Here is a 23408-nt window from a genome sequence, read left to right on the forward strand (position 1 = left end):
TTAGTCACTGATCCATTTATTTGTGATGGAGGCAGTCTAGCAGAACCATTCAGTATTATAAAGGTTAATCCCTACAATGTGTTACTGTATTCTTTATTTATTTATTTGTTTACACCATAGTAAAAGCAAAAAAAAAAAAAAAGCAAAAAAAAGAGAGATTCTATTGCTTCTCTGCACAATGGCCAAGATGGAACACAATCTTTTCATCAAGACAGTATTTTTTCCAATATGTCCTAGTTAATAGTTGATGTTGATTAGAGGTCATCTTATTCTATAGAGTCCTATAGAAGGAATAAGGCATTTGTAAAGTAATATTCCTTTATTCTGCAGCATAGAACAGATAGGTGACTGAATGGAAGGGGCTTCTGTAAAAAGTTGAACACAAATAAAGTTTATATGGTGCATTAATTTGAAGGTAACCCTGAAATGGCAGCTTCTGGCTTATAGCAGTTGCACTTTTGATGATTTGTTGAACTCATTGGGGCTATATGGATTAAAATAGATAAGCATTGGATTGCCTTGTATGTTGACATATGATTTTAATTTGATATGGCATTCTAATAACTCTCTTCCCAGCTTCTCAGGTTTATCTAAAGGAGCTTATTGAAGTTATAGGTATTAATATAATCTCTGAGGATCCCACGCCAGTCTGAACACTGCTTTCATCACCTCTAACTCTGCAGAAGTATATCAAGGTTTGTGTCTGGTAGCGGCATATCTACATTTTACATTTGATTCCATAGCCTAAGTAAAAAAGTCATAGTAATCTCCATGTTACGAAGACAGATGCATTTATTTTACCTTACCTTAATACTGTATTATAAAACAACACGTCATCATGGTATATGCAGATACCCTTGCCAGCTTACATACAACTTACTTTAAATAAATTATGTTTCGGTCCCCTTTGTGTAAATACTTATGGGCAGGGCCCTTTCTTTTAATGCTCAGCAATATTGTTGATTGCCTTCGGCACTTATTATGCATCCAAATCCCTCAAGCCATGCCATGCAAGGGTATGGGGATTCGGATTAATGCTGCAGTCACTATGTTTTTTCCCCCCCACACCCAAATTTGGAAGCAGCCTATCGATATAGGATGTGGTTATCCCGATCTGAATTTGTGTGTAAGGAAATGTGAATACCCCTAGTGGAAATGCCCTCTAATTGTAAATCTATAAAATTATTTACAATTTATTCAGTATAATAAATGCTTCAGTATCAACATACTAATGTGCATAGTAAGTCATAGAGGAGTTTTTGTTGTTGTTTTCATTGTTGCACGAAACCCCCCTTCATTGGCAGACCAATGTTTACAGAACTGTGATGCCTTAAATTCACATATCTTGGTCAGTTTTTAGGCTATGCAAACTATTTTTTGTTGGTTTGTTTTTTAGGACATATAGGGTTCTATTTTAGCACTATTGAATTAAACCTGGGATTTTCTAATGTTTTAAAAGAAGGAATACTGAAATTCAAATGTGGATATGTATAATTCTTGAATGTTATAAGCAACAATATGTGAATATCTTGAATCTTCTATGTTTCCTTGTAAGGATAACAGAATAGCCAAACAGCGTGGGTTGACCTAAAACCACTAGGAAAGTATAGAGGACTAAAAGACACCAAAAAGCCCTCCTACTAAAAAGCAACACTCAGTGTAATTTTCCTTCTTAAAACCAAAGGTGTTTGCGATAATTCAGATTTAAAGGACTACTGTAGGGGGTTAGGGGGAAAAAGAGTTGAACTGGGGCTTCTAATGTTCCCCACAGACATCCTGTGCCCGCGCAGTCACTCACCGATGCGCCTGTACCCACCTCTGGTTCACTTCTGGAATTTACAACTTTAAAATCGGTCCTGCTCACATCACAAGGAGCATACTGCGCAGGTGCAGACTGTACTGGGCCTGCAAAATATACTCCTGGTGATGTAAGTGGGAGTGAGGGTGCAGCCGCTCAGTAGCATTGGTTTTCCGACTTTAAAGCCGGAAATTCCAAAAGTTAACTGGAGGCGGGGACCAGAGCATCGGTGAATGGTTGCGCGGGCACAGGATGCCTGCGGGGGAGCATTAGAAGCCCCAGGTAAGTTCAACTCTTTTCCCCCTACCCCCCTACAGTACTCATTTAAGTGTGCAACTGTGGTTATACACAATGCATCACCACTAATTATGCAAATAATCTTTTTAAGCCACTGTAGCCATGCTTACATCCAAAACAGTTGGTGTATAGCAAGCCTATAGCATAAAAATTTTGCAGAGCCACATCAACCCAACATGCAGGCAGCTTTTTTCAGACTGTTGGTCCTGATCAGTGAATGGCAGGGATTGATATGGCTGTATGGGATAGGGCCTGGACCAGTACAACAGAGCAACTAAGCAGCTCGGGTGACTCAAAAGCACTAGGAAAGTATAGAGGACTAAAAGAGACCGAAAAGCCCCCCATTCTAAAAAATAATGCTCAGTGTAATTTGCCTTCTTAACACCAAAGATTTTGGCGATAATTTAGCTTTAAGTGTGTCAACTGTGGTTACCCACAACGCATCACTACTGAATATGCAAATTATCTCTTTATGCCCCTGGAGCCAGGCTTATATCCAGAACCACCGATGCATTGCAAGCCTATAGCTTATAAATGTATAAGCTATAGGCTTGCTCTACACCAGCAGTTTTGGATGTAAGCCTGGCTAGTGGCTACAGGGGCATAAAGAGATAATTTGCATATTCAGTAGTGATGCATTGTGGGTAACCACAGTTGAAAATGTGCTGAATTATCGCAAATACCTTCTTTATAAAGAGGTCAACTAAATGAATTTTTTATTTGGTAGCTACATTAAAGGAACCAGAAAAACATCATATCATTTTAGCTTTCCGGAAACACAAATGACAATAGTGCCTTTTTGTGATACAGAGTGCTTTTCCAGAAGCTCTGAGGTACTCTAACAGTAACACATTCTGCAAAAAATGACACTACTCAGTAAACTATGTCCTTAAAGGTATGCATCCATGAGTGAAATGAATATTCAAGCTACGTGGATTTTGTGTGGAGTTTGATTAAATTTATGAAAAAACTAAACAAATAAATACATAAAAATGCATTTTGTTCCTCAGATACATCAGTTTTTCTGTCATTTCTCAAACACAGTAAGGAGTAAAAAATCACCACAAAGCTTATTCAGTGCCTCCTTCTTAATAAATTGATCCAACATGTTGGATCCTTAAACGTTGTTGCCCGTTTATTGTACACACATTATAAAGGCAAACAATTGTTGGATGAATCAGTCTTTATTGGACATTTTGGCCAATGTTTATCTTATGTGTGTACGTACCTTAACTCTTTTTTTCTGGTGGAACAATATGTGAGGATATTTATGTTACAGCTAAAGCTCGACAGAAAATGAGTTATGCAGCATTACAATGATATTACCAGGAAATCTACAACAAAATGAATTGGTTGCACAAGAAAAGTTTTGTTCAGTTAGAACAGATAGGACTCGCCTTTTGCCACCATTGTAGATATGCAAAGTTTGTTCAAGTAGCACTTATATTTTAGTTTTATTTTAGCTGCAGAGCATGATACCAGTCAGAGATAACACACACAACACTGACAAAGACAGGAGAGGCACAGCACTTGCAGTGCTGTCCTTCAGTGATCACTAATACCATGTGTAACAGGGTCAGAAACCAATGAAATGGCTCCTCATCTCTGACAGGTGGAGAAATTGTGGGGCGAGAGGGGATGAATCAGTATCTCCAATCACATGATCATGGGGTCAATGAGTACAATCAGGGGGTGGATTTGAAAAGTGTTGTATGCTAAGGACAGATACTGATGTCTTTGAAATGGTAACTAAGCATTGTATTCATGGGTAAAATTAAATGAACGTCATCTCCTATGTAAACTAGATTCCTTATCAGTTTACAAATGTTCCACTTTCCACACTTTAACAGAATCTTATGATCTGAATCATGTGGTTCTCCATCCCAGTGGAAAATCTCTAGCACCCAGTGGAATGCACACAAAAAAAGCTCTCATATGAGGACAGGGCAAAACATTTAGATTCATTTTTTTTTGTGCTGTTATGTTTTCTTGTTTCAGTACAGTTCTTTGTTGTGCACTACACTTGCCTGGATCAAAGGACCTCTGTAAAGCTCTACATTTTTAACTATCAATAATTCATTTTCTAAGCATTTTTGCAAACATTATTTTTCTTTCTAAAGGGTTATCTGGAAACTGCTAACTGAAATGAAAAGAAAAATGCATAAAAAAAAGAAAGGATTTTTTTTCTCTTTTTCCAGCTGTGTGAAACATTTTAAAAATGTAAATGACGGAGATTTATCTTGCCTTGTGACAATCTTGGTGCTAAAAACGCCCCCTGAACAGCAAAATGATTACTTTGAACTGAACAATAACATAACATGTTTTTCAGCATAAATTCCATTTAAAATGCTTTTTTACACCCATGCTAATATTTTAACCACTGCAGTCCCAAACCATTACATCTCTACTGGACAATTTTTAAGCTGCAGCAGACGGTCCAGTGACTGCTCTTTTGTAGCCTGTCAGTCTTGTTAATGTTCTCCAGGAACACCTAAAGAAAAGCCTTTTTCTCTAGGGGGAAAGTTGTTGTAGAGGGGAAAGTTTTTTTTTCACCTCTGGCAGTTTATAATGATCTACAATAATTGAAAACTGCCTTGGGTTGAACAGGATCTTTGCACAGTTCAAATCATATTTTGGAGTCTAATGACTGCTACCTGTCAACTTGATTGATTGATTATTCAGCTGTTAATTTATAACAACATGATATATTATATTTAATAGTTTCCAAATCAGATTAGCCTTTTGCAAAATGCCCACAGGAATTCTTGTTGAGCAAAAAATCCACCTAAAGTCAAAAATTCAGCACATCTTAGTATAAATAGCAAAGAGGAACTTTAACCCAGAATTGAACTTATCCCAATCTGTAACCGATACCTTCCTTCCCACTAGAAAGCTTTACAGTGTCTCTAATAGTGCATCAGGGAGGGACCTGTCAAGTAAGAAGGATCTCTCTCTTCTCTCTTCTCTCTCTCTCTCTCTCTCTCTCTCTCTCTCTCTCTATATATATATATATATATATATATATACAGTATATACAATGGGTTGCAAAAGTATTCGGCCCCCTTGAAGTTTTCCACATTTTGTCCCATTACTGCCACAAACATGCATCAATTTCAATTCCACGTAAAAAACCAATACAAAGTGGTGTACATGTGAGAAGTGGATCGAAAATCATACATCATTCCAAACATTTTTTACAAATAAATAACTGCAAAGTGGGGTGTGCGTAATTATTCGGCGCCCTGAGTCAATACTTTGTAGAACCACCTTTTGCTGCGATTATAGCTGCCAGTCTTTTAGGGTATGTCTCTACCAGCTTTGCACATCTAGAGACTGAAATCCTTGCCCATTCTTCTTTGCAAAACAGCTCCAGCTCAGTCAGATTAGATGGACAGTGTTTGTGAACAGCAGTTTTCAGATCTTGCCACAGATTCTTGATTGGATTTAGATCTGGACTTTGACTGGGCCATTCTAACACATAGATATTGTGAGAGATCGCGGAAAAGCCGCCGCATGTACTGGCAGTAAGGCGGCTGTTTCCGCGTCCAACGCGGCAGTTCGCACGTGGCAGCATGCGTCTGGTGTGGCTGGGTCTGTTAGTTCACACAGATGGATGGAGAGCTACGCGCGGAAGTCAGGACCTTTATACCAGCAGCAGAGGTATGATCCGGACGATCAGCTGATTCCTGCTGGACTCCTGATTGGCTGAGTGGCTCGGGCGGGGGCGGCAGAGTCCTGCAACTATATATACAGCTTGCTTGTCAGTTGCTGGTTATCTGCCATTGCGAACACTTACGTGGAAGCATTCAGACCATAGTCAGATCCTGCAGTGTGTTTGAACCAGGAGGACCTGAGAATTCACACTGAGCCAGATTACTTCTGTTTATATTTGTGTTATACTCCAGACTAGCTCCAGGGTGCTGAGACCACGGACCTCGCACCTAAGACTAGGGAACTGTATTGCTGCGCTTGTATTCCACTGGTGTTCAAAACACTCATGTAGGGAGTAAAACACAAAGAGGGAACATAGGGTGTAACGTATGGACAAATTCACCCTTGGTGTAACCTCACACACTACCAGAGTAAGTGAATAAGTCCCAAACGTCCCTCTTTGTGTTTTTCTCCCTACATGAGCGTTTTGAACACCAGTGGAATACAAGCGCAGCAGTACTGGACTATCTACATTGTGCAACGTCTACACAGAGGACACTGTTTGCAGCTCGGACTTTTTATCTAGCATGTTTTATCGTGCGCGGCATTATCTAAGAGTTTGTATTAGGGAACTGTATTATCATTTGTGTTATTCTCCAGACTAGTTCCAGGGTGCTGAGACCAAGGACCTCGCACCCAAGACTAGGGAACTGTATTATAATTTGTGTTATACTCCAGACTAGTTCCAGGGTGCTGAGACCACGGACCTCGCACCCAAGACTAGGGAACTGTATTATCATTTGTGTTATTCTCCAGACTAGTTCCGGGGTGCTGAGACCACGGACCTCGTACCTAAGACTAGGGAACTGTATTACCATTTGTGTTATACTCCAGACTAGTTCCAGGGTGCTGAGAACACGGACCTCGCACCCAAGACTAGGGAACTGTATCATCATTTGTGTTATTCTCTAGACTAGTTCCAGGGTGCTGAGACCACGGACCTCGCAACCAAGACTAGGGAACTGTATTATCATTTGGGTTATTCTCCAGACCTGCTTGTGACGCCCATCTTCCAGGGGTCACTAGCCACCGGGTCTTTTTGCTACTCAGCCTGGGACTCCGCCCCCTTGGATGTCTCAGGCTGCTGCAAGATCTCTGCACTTCCAAATGGAAGTATTTCTCATACTGCCAAGGACCACCTGCTCCTCGGGTGGTCCTCACTCAAAGTTATTACTGTTGCACCAAACACTCACACTATATAGGTGTCCAGAGGTTAGCATTATATCTGTATTATCGGTGATTCTGCAGATCATCAATAATCAGGTATATATCTGCATTCTTGGTGATACTGCAGATCACCAATAATCAGATTCTCTTTGCGTGCTGACACCGATCGTTACAGATATGTTTTGTTTTAAACCATTCTATTGTTGCCCTGGCTTTATGTTTAGGGTCATTGTCCTGTTGGAAGGTGAACCTCCGCCCCAATCTCAAGTCTTTTGCAGTCTCCAAGAGGTTTTCTTCCACGTTTGCCCTGTATTTGGCTCCATCCATCTTCCCATCAACTCTGACCAGCTTCCCTGTCCCTGCTGAAGAGATGCACCCCCCAAGCATGATGCTGCCACCACAATATTTGACAGTGGGGATGGTGTGTTCAGAGTGATGTGCAGTGTTAGTTTTCCGCCACACATAGCGTTTTGCATTTTGGTCGCATCTGACCAGAGCACCTTCTTCCACATGGTTGCTGTGTCCCCCACATGGCTTGTGGCAAACTGCAAACTGAACTTCTTATGCTTTCTGTTAACAATGCCTTTCTTCTTGCCACTCTTCCATAAAGGCCAACTTTGTACAGTGCATGACTAATAGTTGGTCTTTGGACAGAGTCTCCCACCTGAGCTGTAGATCTCTGCAGCTCGTCCAGAGTCACCATGGGCCTCTTGACTGCATTTCTGATCAGCGCTCTCCTTGTTCGGCCTGTGAGTTTAGGTGGATGGCCTTGTCTTGGTAGGTTTACAGTTGTGCCATACTCCTTCCATTTCTGCATGATCGCTTGAACAGTGCTCCGTGGGATGTTCAAGGCTTTGGAAATATTGTTGTAGCCTAAGCCTGCTTTAAATTTCTCAATAACTTGATCCCTGACCTGTCTTGTGTGTTCTTTGGACTTCAGGGTGTTGTTGCTCCCAATATTCTCTTAGACAACATCTGAGGCCCTCACAGAGCAGCTGTATTTGTACTGACATTAGATTACACACAGGTGCACTCGATTTAGTCATTAGCACTCATCAGGCAATGTCTATAGGCAACTGACTGCACTCAGATCAAAGGGGGCTGAATAATTATGCGCACACCACTTTGCAGTTATTTATTTGTAAAAAAAATGTTTGGAATCATGTATAATTTTCGTTCCACTTCTCATGTGTACACCACTTTGTATTGGTCTTTCATGTGGAATTCCAATAAAATTGTGGCAGTAATATGACAAAATGTGGAAAACTTCAAGAGGGCCGAATACTTTTGCAACCCACTGTATATATCATTTTAGCCACATTGTTAGTGAGTGTGCTTATAGATAAGGGCAGTTGGTGCTCTTTATTTTTTTTATGTCTATTAGCAGTAATGATGAGGACCTGCAGGCTCACGGTGGATCAAACAGCATTACCAAATTACACTGGGTGTATTAATGATTTCTTGATCTAGCTTCTATTTTTTAACTTCTCTTTTTGCAATGTCTTGATTTTTTCCCCCTACTAGTATCTTTCTGTAAAGATCTTCTTGAAGTGCTTGGGATGAGTTAGTTACTTTAACCACTTCCAGATCCTTGATTCGTATATATACGCCCGTTTACTTCACTTTCGGATCAGGGGCGTATTTATACACACTGTTTACTTACTGCTGCCATTCCTGATTGTCTCGCCGTTTCCATTCGTAATCGCTGCAATCGTGCCTTTTTGTGATTGGGGTATGAGAAACAGCTGTTCCCAACTCTGATCACCATGCAAGTGATGAATGGGAGCTTGCAGCAGTGAGACACAGCTCTCATTCAAAACCGAAAGCAAACTGGTACACACATTAGTTCCTGTCAACTGTTAACAGCAGATACCAACTAAGTGTAGTGCCATCTTGTGGCAAAAAGGAAAATACACCCAAATACACCATAATACACTTTTACATAAAAAAACTGAATAAATGATTATTATTTTTAACCCCACCCTACCCCATAGTTACCAATGTAAATCACTTATTAAAAAGGACACTTGAAGTGAGAAGACTATGGAGGCTGCCATGTTAATTTTCTTTGAAACAATACCAGTTGCCTGGAAGCCCTGCTGGTCTGTTTGGCTGCATAAGTGTCTGAATAACACCAGAAACAAGCATGCAGCTAATCTGTCAGATCTGACAATAATGTCAAAAACACCTGATCTGCTGCATGCTTGTTCAGGGTCTGCAGAGGGTCAGCAGGGCTGCCAGGCAACTGCTATTGCTTAAAAGGAAATAAACATGGCAGCCTCCATATACCTCTCTCTTCAGTTGTTCTTTATTATGTATGTCATATATATGTTGCTTTCGTAAATAAAGGCTTGTAATTATTGTTATAATATTAAAAAAAAAACACTAAACAGAAAAAAAAATACACCTTTATTTTCAAATAAAATATTATCGCCATACATTGTACTAGAAGCACCGGGACAAATGGGCAAATAAAATGTGTCTGTTTTATCTACAATAGCACAAGCTGAGAAATGATGGATTTTTGCAATTTTTTTCTTCCCTGTAAAATGTATATATATATAAAATAATTTTTGGCACTGAACATTAGTAAAGGGGCTACCTTTAACTCTTATTGGTATAAAGGTGCCCATAGATCTAGCAATGATGGGCAGATTTGACCAAGAGACAAATCTCTCTCTTATAGAATCTGATAAGAGAGAGATCTGTCAGCTGCACATACACCACATGCCGATTCACAATCAATTTCAGCATGAAATTGATCCGGAATAGGCCCTGTGCGCCACCTCGCCACTATGCCCCCCTAATGTAATGTCACACCAAAGTGTATAAATTACCTCTTTGCAGCCTCCTCTTGCCCCCTGCAGGCTTCTGGGATTTCTCTTTCACACACACGCACGCCCCACGTGGTTTCCTAGTAAGGGCACGCGCATGTGACATCACACGGGTGATCTTACCAGGAAACCACGTGGGGCATGCGTGCCTGTGAAAGAGGAATCCCAAAAGCCTGCGGGAGACAAGCAGAGGCCACGGACAGGTAAAGTATACTTTACAAGGGGCGTGGTGGGACAGTACATTACACAGCAGCGAGGCGGCGGATGGTTTTCGTTGATCGACGGGAAATTGCACGCTGTTCCCGCTGTACACCTGACCAACCAACCTTGGCCCGACATCTTGCAGCATGCACAATCCACAATGTGACCAATTTCCGTCCCAAAATTGGTTGCTTTGTTGGTCGGGCATGCACTTGGCGGCACCGATTTTCATCTAATTCGATTATAATAATCGAATTGGATGGTCGATCAGCTGCCAAGTCGCCTGATGTATGGCCATGTGCCCACCATGTATTCTATGACTGCAACTCAGGTACATTTAAGTATTCTAATGAGAGTCTCTACTTTAATAACACTCTTTAATTCATGAATGATTTTATGGTCTATTGTTTTAAAATTAATGTCCTTCTCTTACATATGACAGACGTGCAATATTCTTGATAATATGGTATTATCACGCTTGTTAAAGAGACCCTGTATCAAAAAAAAAAAACATCCCCTAGGGGGTATTTACCTCAGGAGGGGGAAGCCTCAGAGTCCCAATGAGGCTTCCCCCCCCCCCCTGTAGCTGCAGGCAATCCAGCGCTGGCTCCCCCAAAGCGTCCCGCAATCCTAGCTCGACAAGCCTGACAAGGCTTGATATATTTACCTTCTCTGGCTCCAGCGGGTGGCGCTGTTGCAGCTCTCAACACGGAAATAGACGGAAATAGCCGATCTCTGTCGGGTCCGCTCTACTACTACGCAGGCGCAGGAGATTTGCACCTGCGCAGTAGAACAGACCAACAGCGATCGGCTATTTCCGCCTATCTCTGAGCGGAGAGCCGATACTGCGCCTGCGCTGGAGCCGGTAAGGTAAATATTTACATCCCCGCTGTTCAGAGCGGCACAGCAAGACCGCCGTGGGGCAAAGGAGAATGGGGGAAGCCTTGATAGGATCCGGAGGCTTCCTTCTTTAAAAACAAATTGCAGCTAAATATGGAAGTACTGAACTTTCCATATTTTGACTGTTCTGGATGTATAATGCCTATACACTTTTCTAGATGACACAAGTTAGGTCCATTAAGATAAATTAAGTTTTGTGAATTTGATTACAGAATAAATAATAAATGATGAGGATCAGCCTACAAGCAGTATGCACCTACAGAGACAAATCAAATAAAATTAACATATTATTAAATATACATTAGAACAGTAGTAGTATACTCAAAGAATAACTCAATGGGCCTTATTCAGTTCATTGTTTTCCTCAAGTTTATTCCTAGGTGATAGTTTCAAACTTGCCAATAAACTTCTAAACCACCAGCAAGCAAGAAAACACTAAAAATAATCATGACAGTACTTTTCTTTTTTTTTTTGTAACACTGTTTTTTTATTAAAGGATAATATAGTGTACAGAAAGTGTATAAAACATTTAACAGCTTATTATCATCCAACATTTACAAAGATAATAGCATAAAAGTAGTAAAGCTAAGAACAATATAGGCCCATATATAATGCCTATATTAGAATAAAAAATAAAAAATAAAGAAACAGATAAGGATGGTTCATAGTATGCATCTATGTTATACATTTGTAGATCATTTAAAGTTTTTAGTCTGGTCTGGTCAGCCCTTATTTATGTATATTGGTATGGTTGATGATTGGTGGATAGGTTCCGTATTAGGTTTAAGTCTTTTACATATTGGGGATCATATCATTATTTCAGCATTACATAAAAAGCTGATACCTCTCGATATGCTACAGGGTTTATATAGGTTTATGACATCAAGGTGGATTATAATTGGAGAAGTATAGTTCCCATAGATTCCATACTTTTTCATATTGGGGTTCTGTGTCTCTGAGAATAGCTGTGAGATATTCCATGAGTTTAGTCCATTGTAGTTTAGCAATGATTTTAGAAAGAGTTGGGGCCTCAATGTCACGCCATTGGGATGCTATAGCCAGTCTCGTGGCTGTTAATATATGCGTAATAAGTTTCATAGGATGTCATCTGGAGCCATAGATAGGTTTGCCCAGTAGCATATGGACAGGATCTAGAGGAATGGAGATACCAGTTACCTTTAATATTAAAGTTTGTATAGCGACCCAGAGAGGTTGTATAATTGGGCAGGACCAAAAAATGTGTTCCATGACAGTACTTTTCAACTACTTTTCAGTGCTTTTTCCATTGCAAACTGTTGAAAACCGTTTGGGTCAGTGATGAACGTAAGCAGCTAATTACAATTATGCAACATTTCACATAATTTTCACAATTATGCCTATACGTAATTACAAATGGTTGATTCAATTGATTTTGTATAATCATTTGTAATTTTGTATGAATTTTCGCATAATTTTCACGTCATTTCTTGTTGAATTTGGCGGTGAATAGCAAGGTCCCCATACATGCTATTCACCAAATAATGTAGCCATTAAAAGAAGAATAGTGGGTGCAAGTCAAACAAAATAATATTTCAAAAATAACCTTGCAGTTTTACCACTTAACGACCACCTAACGCCCATAGGCATCGGCGGGTCGTTAGTGGTATAGCATGGAAACGGCCGCTCGAGCGGCCTTTCCGTGCCAGTTCATGGAGGGTGTCTCCGTGAACAGCCGGAGAGCCGCCGATCAATTTTACAAAATCAATGAAAAATGGCTGTGACCACCGCCGCCACCAGCTGCATGTCAGCGTGCATGAGCGCCCATGCACGGCACCCGCACATGCACGCCCCCTGGCCATGTTCTCTGTCTGTCCCAATGGCCATGCGTACTAAACATGCGCAGTAGCGCAAAAGCACGGACACAGGAACAGGGGACGCAGAGACACAGGGCTTTTATTAGATAGGATGTGAACATTAACTGAAGCTGGTACCCTGTACCTGTCTGTTTGTAATAATAATAATCCAAACATTTGTATAGCGCTTTTCTCCTGTCGGACTCAAAACGCTCAAGTGCTGCAGCCACTGAATCGCCGTCAAGAGGCCACCTGCAGTGTTAGGGAGTCTTGCCTTAAACTCCTTACTGAATAGGTGTGCTCTACACTGCTGCCACATGATTGGCTGATGAGATAATTGGCTGAGTAATCAGGCGTACAGGTTTTACTGGAGTTCACAAGGTATTTAAAGGGAACCTGAAGTGAAAGAGATATGGAGGCTGCCATATTTATTTCTTTTTAAACAATGCAAATTGCTAAGCTATCCTGCTGATCCTCTGCCTCTAATACCTTTAGCCATAGACCCCGAACAAGCATGCAGCAGATCAGGGGCTTGATTCACAAAACGGTGATAACTGTTAGCACGCTGTGAAAATTGCTTTGTGCAAATTTTCGCGTGATAACGGTAATTGTGTGCAAAAATTTGCGTTCGCATGGTAACACAAATTTTTCTCACATTGACGCTCGCGTTCGTGTGATAAATTTGTGTTATTGTGCGAACGCAAACGTTACAGCACAAAAAATTAGAGTTAAAGTGCGAACGCAAATTTTTGTGCGCAATAACTGGTTTTTCGCGCTAAACCGCGCGCAAAGCCATGCTAACAGTTAGCACTGTTTTGTGAATCAAGCCCCAGGTGTTTCTGACATTTTTGTGCAATAGTACCTGCCGGCCACAGAGCTATTTCAATTGTTGTGGGGAGTCCAGTGCGGTAAGAGGTCCATCAAACCCCTCGTAAAAGTTCCAATCAATCGTACAATCCACATAGGACTCGACCCTCCATGGATGATTCAACTGGTATTTATTGCATTCATTAGCGGTGATATAGCACACTGAAAGCACCAGTGCTTTCAGTGTGCTATATCACCGCTAATGAATGCAATAAATACCAGTTGAATCATCCATGGAGGGTCGAGTCCTATGTGGATTGTACGATTGTTTCTGACATTTTTGTCAGATATGCCAAGATTGGTTGCATGCTTGTTTCTGGTGTGATTCAGACACTACTGCAGCCAAATACACCAGCAGGGCCTACAGGGAACTGGTATTGTTCAAAAGGAAATAAATATGGCAGTCTCCATATTCTTCTTACTTCAGGTTCCCTTTAACCACTTGCCGACCGCACGCTTATACCGTGCGTCGGCAAAGCGGCAGCTGCAGGACCAGCGACGCAGTACTGCGTCGCCAGCTGCAGGCTGATTAATCAGGAAGCAGTCGCTCGCGCGAGCGGCTGCTTCCTGTCAATTCACGGTGGGGGGCTCCGTGAATAGCCTGCGGGCCGCCGATGGCGGCTCGCAGGCTAAATGTAAACACAAGCGGAAATAATCCGCTTTGTTTACATTGTACGGCGGATAGCGTCCTGTGCAGCCCGGATCACCGGGGGGAGAGGTAGGAGAGGGAGGGGGGTGAATGTCGCCGCGGAGGGGGGCTTTGAGGTGCCCCCCCGCAACTAGCCTGCACGCAGGAGCGATCAGACCCCCCCTGCACATCATCCCCATAGGGGGGAAAAAAGGGGGGCGATCTGATCGCTCTGCGTGCACCCTGATCTGTGCTGGGGGCTGCAGAGCCCACCCAGCACAGATCACAACAAACAGCGCTGGTCCTTAAGGGGGGGTAAAGGGTGGGTCCTCAAGTGGTTAAGCCTGGTGCTGCTGAAACATCAGGCGCTCTGCTTGTTTGGTCTAAACAACTATTGCACATTTGTGTTATAGAGACACTGAAGCGAAAAAAAAATTATGATATAATGAATTAGTTGTGTAGTACAGCTAAGAAATAAAGCATTAGGAGCAGAGACATAAGTCTAATATTTATCTCCAGTACAGGAAGAGTTAAGAAACTCCAGTTGTTATCTATGCAAATAGCCACTAAGCTCTGCGACTTTGAAAGTCATGGAGAGCTCTCACTTCTGATTAGGTTATCTCAGCTGTATTGTGTTTTTCTTTTGCAGAGAACAGTTCAGGACAGGTCAAAAGTTCACTGCCTGTTCTGCAAAAACTTTTAGAATGCTGATTAATGTGTAAACTGCAGGTATTAGAGAATGAGGTGATGTTATAAAAAAAGATGTATAACTGAAAATAAAAATATGAGAATATTTTTTTTTTGCTACCAATGTTCTAGTAATTACCCCTACTACCCAACCAATTCATAATATCATAAAAAAAAATTCGCTTCAGTGTCTCTTTAAATCTTTCCCTAAAAAAGTAAATGACACTCACATACACAAGTGTCTGGATGGAAGATACAGAAGAATGGTAGATGCTCACCTTCCAATGAAGAGACAATACTCGAGCCAGTACAATATAGTGGTTTCAATCACAGTGTCTGTTGTCCAAGCAACAGAGTGCACAGCGAGCATAGCTCAGATAAGTGCCATTAATACATATATACATATCTATAGCCAGGAATTAACTATGAAAGAGATGCTCTTTGTGTGGAGTCAGGAGCAGAGCTATTTTTAACTGCAATTCTTCTAGGCATTGTTGCTTCGAGGGCTGGCACTTACAAATTCATTTCTCTGTCTCAAGTGGTTAAAGGAGGAACAACAAAAGCAGAAAATATCTGAATATGAAATGAGAAATGCTGTCAGCTACAGAGAAGTTGTTTTCAAGAGACATGTATATAAATTCTCACAATTTGCACATGATGAGCTCAAAAGTTTCCTTTGTCGTTGAACCAGGTTGTAGCAAGTGCTTGAAACATATTACATTTTATTGCTAGTTCTTTTAATACCATGGCAAAATGCAATTCATATAAATTAGATACTGAAGAATTCCTTTTCTTTTCACACCAACAATCTGTTTTTTTTCCTCACAAGGAACTGAATTGTGTGACACAGTCATAACTACCAATAAGTAAGATGACCCACTAATGGCCAATGTGAAAGCTTTATATTATGCTGCTTTAACTGATTTAGTATATAGCTTGAATCATAAGTTAAAACAAAATACTTTAAACTGTTGTATTTTAATATTTCTGTGAGGCAATGTTGTTTGTAGTTTTCCAAAGAATGCAAAGTCAATATTCAGCAGCTTCAATGGATATTTCTTCTCATAAAAATAGACATTAAACAAAAATAGACACCATTGATCATTATTACATATTTTGCCCTTCTTCACACTGTGTCTACAGTTCTGCACTGACAGAAAAGGCTGTGCAGGCAAAATAGGAAGGTCAGAACTGCAATGATTTTCTATGGGCTAGTTCACATACTCATTTTCTCATGAGTCTGTTGCACAAAGTTCCAACCTGAATGATTTTTACAAACAGGCAGATAGTGTTGCCATTCAATGGAGTGGCAACAGACTCTGTGTAATAAATATCACTAGGGCAGCTGCGGTGAATGGTGCCGCCGCCACAGCTTCCTCTGCCTCTCGGTCCAGTCACACTCCCGTACCTCGGGCGTCTAGCACGCCGAGGACGGGTCTTTCTGTTTTTCGGCATGTCGCCCTAGCACGTGCGTGCGCTCAGCGGGGCAACCTTTACGTGGCGAGGAGGTGCGTCACCTGACCCACGGGTCGTGTCTCGTCATAGGACGCGACCGCCGCTCGGGATTGGCTGGGCTCCGGGGGGCGTGCCACTGGGCACTGGGTCACTGCGGCTTCTTAAGCAGCTGGTCTTTACTCGCAACTTGCCTGCGGTTGCGAATACATACGTGTTAGCGCTCAGACCTTAGACTAGTGTCCGGTGTGCTTTGATCTGGGAGGAAACCAGGGATTTCACACAAGACTAGGATTATTATTATTACTGTATATTTGATACTCTGTGTATGACTTTGGCTATCTCTGACTCTGCTTTTGCTTATTGATTCTGTACCTCTGCCCATCTGATCTAGTTGCTGAAACACTGCCTGAATACATACTACTCTATTGCTTACTGATTCTGTACTGTATCTGTCTCTCAGTTGCCGAACCCAGCCTGTCTGACCTCTCTACTCACCAGTGGGCCCTTGCCACTGGTGAGGTGTTCCAACAGTTCCCACCAGCTCCTCTGGTGAGGTTCTGCCAAACTAGTCAGTAACTGTCTTCCAACAGTTCCCACCAGCTCCTCTGGTGAGGTTCTGCCAAACTAGTCAGTAACTGTGTTCTAATAGTACCCACCAGCTACTCTGGTGAGGTTCTGCCAAACTAGTCAGTTACTGTGTTCTAACAGTACCCACCAGCTCCTCTGGTGAGGTTCTGCCAAACTAGTCAGTAACTGTGTTCTAATAGTACCCACCAGCTCCTCTGGTGAGGTTCTGCCAAACTAGTCAGTAACTGTGTTCTAATAGTACCCACCAGCTCCTCTGGTAAGGTTCTGCCAAACTAGTCAGTTACTGTGTTCTAACAGTGCCCACCAGCTCCTCTGGTGAGGTTCTGCCAAACTAGTCAAGTAACTGTGTTCTAATAGTACCCACCAGCTACTCTGGTGAGGTTCTGCCAAACTAGTCAGTTACTGTGTTCTAACAGTACCCACCAGCTCCTCTGGTGAGGTTCTGCCAAACTAGTTAGTAACTGCGTTCTAATAGTACCCACCAGCTCCTCTGGTGAGGTTCTGCCAAACTAGTCAGTAACTGTGTTCTAATAGTACCCACCAGCTACTCTGGTGAGGTTCTGCCAAACTAGTCAGTTACTGTGTTCTAACAGTGCCCACCAGCTCCTCTGGTGAGGTTCTGCCAAACTAGTCAAGTAACTGTGTTCTAATAGTACCCACCAGCTCCTCTGGTGAGGTTCTGCTAAACTAGCCAGTTTTATATTCTAATAGTTCCCACCAGCTCCTCTGGTGAGGTTCTATCTATCTATCCGATACTGTGTTCTAATAGTGCCCACCAGCTCCTCTGGTGAGGCCTAGTTATTCTACTCTGTTACTGTTGCACCAAGCACTATACACTATTGCATTATCCTGTTAGCTATACTTGCATTATTGGTGATTCTGCAGATCACCATATAATCAGGTATAGTGTCTGTATTATTGGTGATTCTGCAGATCACACATAATCAGACATCTGTGTTGCTACACCGATCGTTACAGAACCGTAGACCATAACTATATGGAGGCACTGTGCAACCGGGTTGAACTTTTGACCACAACCATTAACGATCTTATCAAGACGTTTAACGTGCAGCAGACTCAGATTGACCAGCTGATTGAGTCTGTTAACCATCTAAAAGACCCTAATGCACAAGTGTCATCCCCTCTTGCTATTGAGCCCAGGATGCCCCCTCCCGAAAAATTCTCTGGGCATCGGTCTGACTTTCAAAATTTTAAACACCGTTGTTAATCTTATTTTTTGCTACGGCCAGTGTCTTCGGGTACAGAGAGTCAGAGAGTTACTTAAATTGAGACATTATTATCTGGCGATTCGCAGTCCTGGGCCTATAGTCTCCCCCAGGGTCATGAGGCTTTAGCCTCAGTTGAAGTTTTTTTTTAAAGCAATGGCAGTTATATATGATGATCCTGATTTATCTATAACGTCAGAGAGGAAACTGAAGAACCTCAGGCAGGGGCACAATCCTGTCGAAACATAGGCTGCTGAATTTAGGAGGTGGGCGGTACCAGCCAGGTGTGGGCAGTATGCTCTATTGGATTGCTTTTTATCGGGGTTGTCTGATGCAGTAGCTGGTTTGAAGTTGGGACACCCTGAGCCCAAATCATTGGATGAGGCCATATCATTGGCTATTAAAATTGATCGGCGAGTTCGCCACCAAAGACAGGCTCGGGGTAAAGTGCCAGGAAGATTTGCTTGTGGTACTTTCTCGTCTCCTGTGTCTTCCTCTCCTCCTCGTGATGAGACAAATTGGACAGTCCAAGCTCACCGAGGTTGAGAAAAACAGGAGACGCAATGAAAAACTCGGTCTTTAGACAAGACTAATAACATTTATAATGTGCTTTTCTCCTGGCGGACTCAAAGCGCCAGAGCTGCAGCCACTAGGATGCGCTCTATAGGCACTAGCAGTGTTAGGGAGACTTGCCTAAGGTCTCCTACTTAATTAGGTGCTGGCTTACTGAACAGGCAGAGCCAAGATTCGAACCCTGGTCTCCTGCGTCAAAGGCAGAGCCCTTAACCATTACACCATCCAGCCACTGCTGTTATGCAGAGAAAGGGCATATGGTGTCTAGTTGTCCCAAGAAAGCGGAAAACTCTATCGCCTAGGAGTAGCTGGAGGTACTACCCTAGGCGATCCAGTCTTACCTCTAAACAATAAACGTTTGTTACTCCTGTGTTCTATCATCTGGGAAGGACAGGTTAATTCCCCCAGGCCTTTGTAGACTCGGGTTCCGCTGTTAATGTTATGGCTTATGATTTTGCTGTAAAGTTTGGGTTTCCTTTACTTTCTGTGGGACGGCAGGTACAGATTACCGCAATGGACGATTCACCATTTCAGGAGAAACAGTCCCTCACCCAGACTCCTGTATTGTTATGCCAATTAGGCGTCTTACATAAAGAACAAATACAGTTTCTGGTACTTAAGATGTCCACTTCTGCAGTAATTCTGGGCATGCCGTGGTTTAAAAAACACTCCCCTCGGATCGACTGGAGGTCCAGACAGTTGTTAAGCTGGTCCTCTTATTGTCGTCAACATTGTTTGGAGAGAATCACTATAGGCGCTACCGAAATCCAAATGAAGGGGTTATCTATGCAGTCCTCTGACTCCGTTGAGATAGAGACCTGGAAGGATTGGGCATCTATATTGAGCCCATTCCAGCAGAAGGTTACAGAAGGGAAACCAGATGGGGTTCTGTTTGTGCCACCTCAGTTCAGATTTAAAATTCTTCATGTTACTCATGCCCATAAAAAGGCAGGTAACCCGGGTGTTGCTCGTATGCAGGAGTTACTGGACAGATTTGTCTGGTGGCCCTCGATTGCTTCTGATTGTAAGAACCTTGTTGGAAACTGTTCTCTCTGTACCAGGAGTAAGTCGTTCAGATGGACTCCTAAAGTTACACTACAATCATTGCCTATAGTTGAGCGATCTCCTCTGGTGAGGCCTAGTTATTCTACTCTGTTACTGTTGCACCAACCACTATACACTATTGCATTATCCTGTTAGCTTTACTTGCATTATCGGTGATTCTGCAGATCACCATATAATCAGGTATAGTGTCTGTATTATTGGTGATTCTGCAGATCACACATAATCAGACATCTGTGTTGCTACACCGATCGTTACACTCTGAAATAGACCCTAGAGCAGTATAGTGCAACTGTACAATACACATACAGTGCTTCTATTGTATCATTCCCATTGTTTCTACTGTGCAACCACATTCACACAATTTATTGTTCCTTTCCCAGAAACTAATGCTGGGAATACACAACGAGTTATGTTTTTGTTTTGTTTGTTTTTTGGTAGATTTACTTTTCGATTGTTTTTCTGATCGTTTTTCTGATCAATTTCCATTCACTTCTATCAGAAAATTGATCGAAATCAGATAGGATCTGTGGGAAATTATCTATTGAGCCGTCTATCTGCCGAAAAAACTTATGGTGTATTCCCAGCATTAGACCAGTACAAACACTAAATAACAGTCACACAAAATGGTTATTTGTGATTGTTTTGTTTGTGACATATAGCAAACACTTGATATACAGGAACACTGTTCAGCTGTCTGTTCTGTTCTATGGAGAAACTAAACTATTTCCAACATGTCCAAACTGATTTCCGATCAATTTTCCCATCACTTCTGTGGAAAATTGATTGGAAAAGTAATCAGAAATCAGATCGGACATGTTGGAAATAGTCGATCTGAAAATTGTATCGTGTGTACCCAACTGAACACGTGGTCATTTCGTTATCTGGCATGGAGGGTCACTAAACGATGTTGCAGGTTTTCTGAACAGATAAAAGAAAAAAACAATGGATTACTACCTAATAATTCCTATCTTTATCCCCTTTAATTAATTTGCAGAATTTCAGACATTATTTTACCATCTAGTTTTTGTCCACTAAGAGAATGTTGGAATTTTTTTATGTGATGTCTTTCTTTTACACGTGTAATTTTGTGCTTTGTTATTATTTCAATTTAAAGAGGAACTCCAGTGAAAATAATGTAATAAAAGAAAGTGCTTTGTTTTTACAATAATTATGCATAAATGATTTAGTCAGTGTTTGCCCATTGTAAAATATTTTAAATCCCTGATTTATATTCTGACATTTATCACATGGTGACATTGTTACTGCTGGCAAGTGATGTAGCTGCTGCTTGCTGTTTTGGCAGTTGTAAACAGCTGTAAACAGCTATTTCCCACAATGCAATAGGGTACACAGACAGGAAACCGCCAAGAGTACGTACTCAGAATTTCTTTGTGGGAGGGGTTTCACCACAATATCAGCCATACAGCGGCCCCTGATGGTCTGTTTGTGAAAAGGAATAGATTTCTCATGTAAAAGGGGGTATCAGCTACTGATTGGAATAAAATTCAATTCTTGGTCGAAGTTTCTCTTTAAGTCACTAAAGTCACACAAAAAAATCACACTTGTCTACTGAACCTAAATAACTTAGGTATAGTATTATTCTTTTGTATAGGTCTATACGTTGCCAAATACCTTCTATGGCTATTTAATTAAAGTGGTACAGGCCATTAGGTACTATGTTTGTATTTCTAAGATCATTTAAGGTCATACAGTATATTGTAATTTACACTGTTCAATAGATAATACCATTTTTCATCATTGCTTGAATATGCTATGCCACTTCCTCATTTTTAATATTGTGACTGAGTTACCTGCTGCAAACAACATCACTGCCACAGGTCTGTAGAACCGCCGGCGTGACCCCACGCATATGGAAATTAGGCCCACAAGGAACGCAATAAGAATGATGGCTGCACCACCTAGTAGTAAGGCAAGAGTTGCAATCTGCCAGTCTGCGGAAAAGAAAAAAAAATAATATGTAAGTACATGACACAAATAGTAACAATAAGCTCAAAAATACATACAACAAAAGAAAGGTTATCATACTGAACATATGGTTTAATGAAACCTACAGCTTCTTGAGCCTGCTACTGTTTGTCTTGTAAGCACATTAGACCTCGTTCAGACTATGCGCGCTGCCATGAGCATTTTGGCAGTGCGCATAGTCTGCGACACGCAAGAACGGTATAAGGGCATAGACAGCCCTTCTACCGTTTCCATCATATGCGCTGCGCAGCTCGATGCGCTATCGCGATGCTGCATGCATTTTTGGGAATCGCAGCACAGATCCCTTTCACTGTAGTGAATGGGATCTGCAGCACACAGTAGCACAGATGGCGTGCGATTGTACGCATTGCGTTCCGATCGCACAGCCATCTGCGTTGAATGATCTGAATGAGCCCTTAGAAGCACCAGAAAAAGAAGGGCACATTTATGCTAATATTAATGTCCATTATAAAGCCATGCTGGGCCCTGCTGTCTTCTTTATTTGGACTGAGCTGTGACTGTAATGAATAGAATTACTGATTAAATTGGAGACTTGAGAGTTCTTGCACTATCACCTGGAAAGTACTTTACACTGTGACAAGATTTACCTTGAGGTGAACAAAATATTAAAAATATACCAAGTTAATGAACTACATATTATAAAAAACAAAAAACTGTGAAGGTGAGCCATATTAGGATTATTCCTTATATTACTGACAGTACTTCTGAGCGATCAATAACAAAGGTGTGTAATAAATTATGTGAGTTATCGAAGCAGTGTAATATAGCTAACAGCATACCAAAGACAAATAGGAAGTGAGTAGAAGAGCCATATTTCACCTAGCATCTTTGCTTGATTATGATGGTACCTGCTCATTTCTGCTCATACTGGTACAGTTATCATCTTAACCCTGGTCCTAAATGTACACATTAATGTAAAGATATTCATTGAATTATTAATCCATTACCAATGAGAGCATTTTTTTTCCTTTCTGGCTTACAATGGATTCTTTGTTAGGCCCCAGGTCTATTTATTACTATTAGCTATGTATATAGCATAGTATCTCTCTACTGAGAATTCAGTCATGTCATTAACCGTCCAGAAAAGCTCACAATCTAATCCCTAGCATAGTCATATGTCTATGTATGTATCGAAGTCTAGGACACATGTTAATGTATAGTGTAGTGTATGTAGCATAGTCTAGGGCCAATTTAGGGGGAAGCCAATTAACTTATCTGTATGTTTTTGGGATGTTAGAGGAAACCTGAGTGGCCAAAGGAAACCCATTCAGACACAAGGAAAACATACACAATCCATGCAGATAGTGGGATTTGAACCTGGGATCCAGCACTGCAAAGCAAGAGTGCTAACCACTATGCCACCACGCTGCCCATCTCAATTTGAGACTTTTGGTCAGGGATTTTTCAATTGTAAACATTTGATTTGTCTTTATAGCTATCTTTGAAAATACAAAACACAATACCCATGATATTTAGATTTACTCTTTGAGCTGAGTTAAGAAAAAAAAAACAACAATAAAAAAACAACAACTAATATGTCCAAATCAAAACCACACGTTGTTTATTAAGCAA

General features: G+C 41.4%; 1 protein-coding gene across 1 annotated transcript in view; it reads right to left on the bottom strand.

Annotated features, from left to right (window-relative positions):
• TMEM47 (transmembrane protein 47) overlaps window positions 1–23408 on the bottom strand; it is a 157411-nt gene that overhangs the window by 8426 nt on the left and 125577 nt on the right. The window contains exon 2 of the mRNA XM_068268342.1: window positions 21641–21781. Coding sequence (XP_068124443.1) covers window positions 21641–21781 — 141 coding nt within the window. The remainder of the gene's footprint in view (window positions 1–21640; window positions 21782–23408) is intronic.

Source organism: Hyperolius riggenbachi, chromosome 2 (assembly GCF_040937935.1).
Source record: "Hyperolius riggenbachi isolate aHypRig1 chromosome 2, aHypRig1.pri, whole genome shotgun sequence".
Taxonomy (NCBI): domain Eukaryota; kingdom Metazoa; phylum Chordata; class Amphibia; order Anura; family Hyperoliidae; genus Hyperolius; species Hyperolius riggenbachi.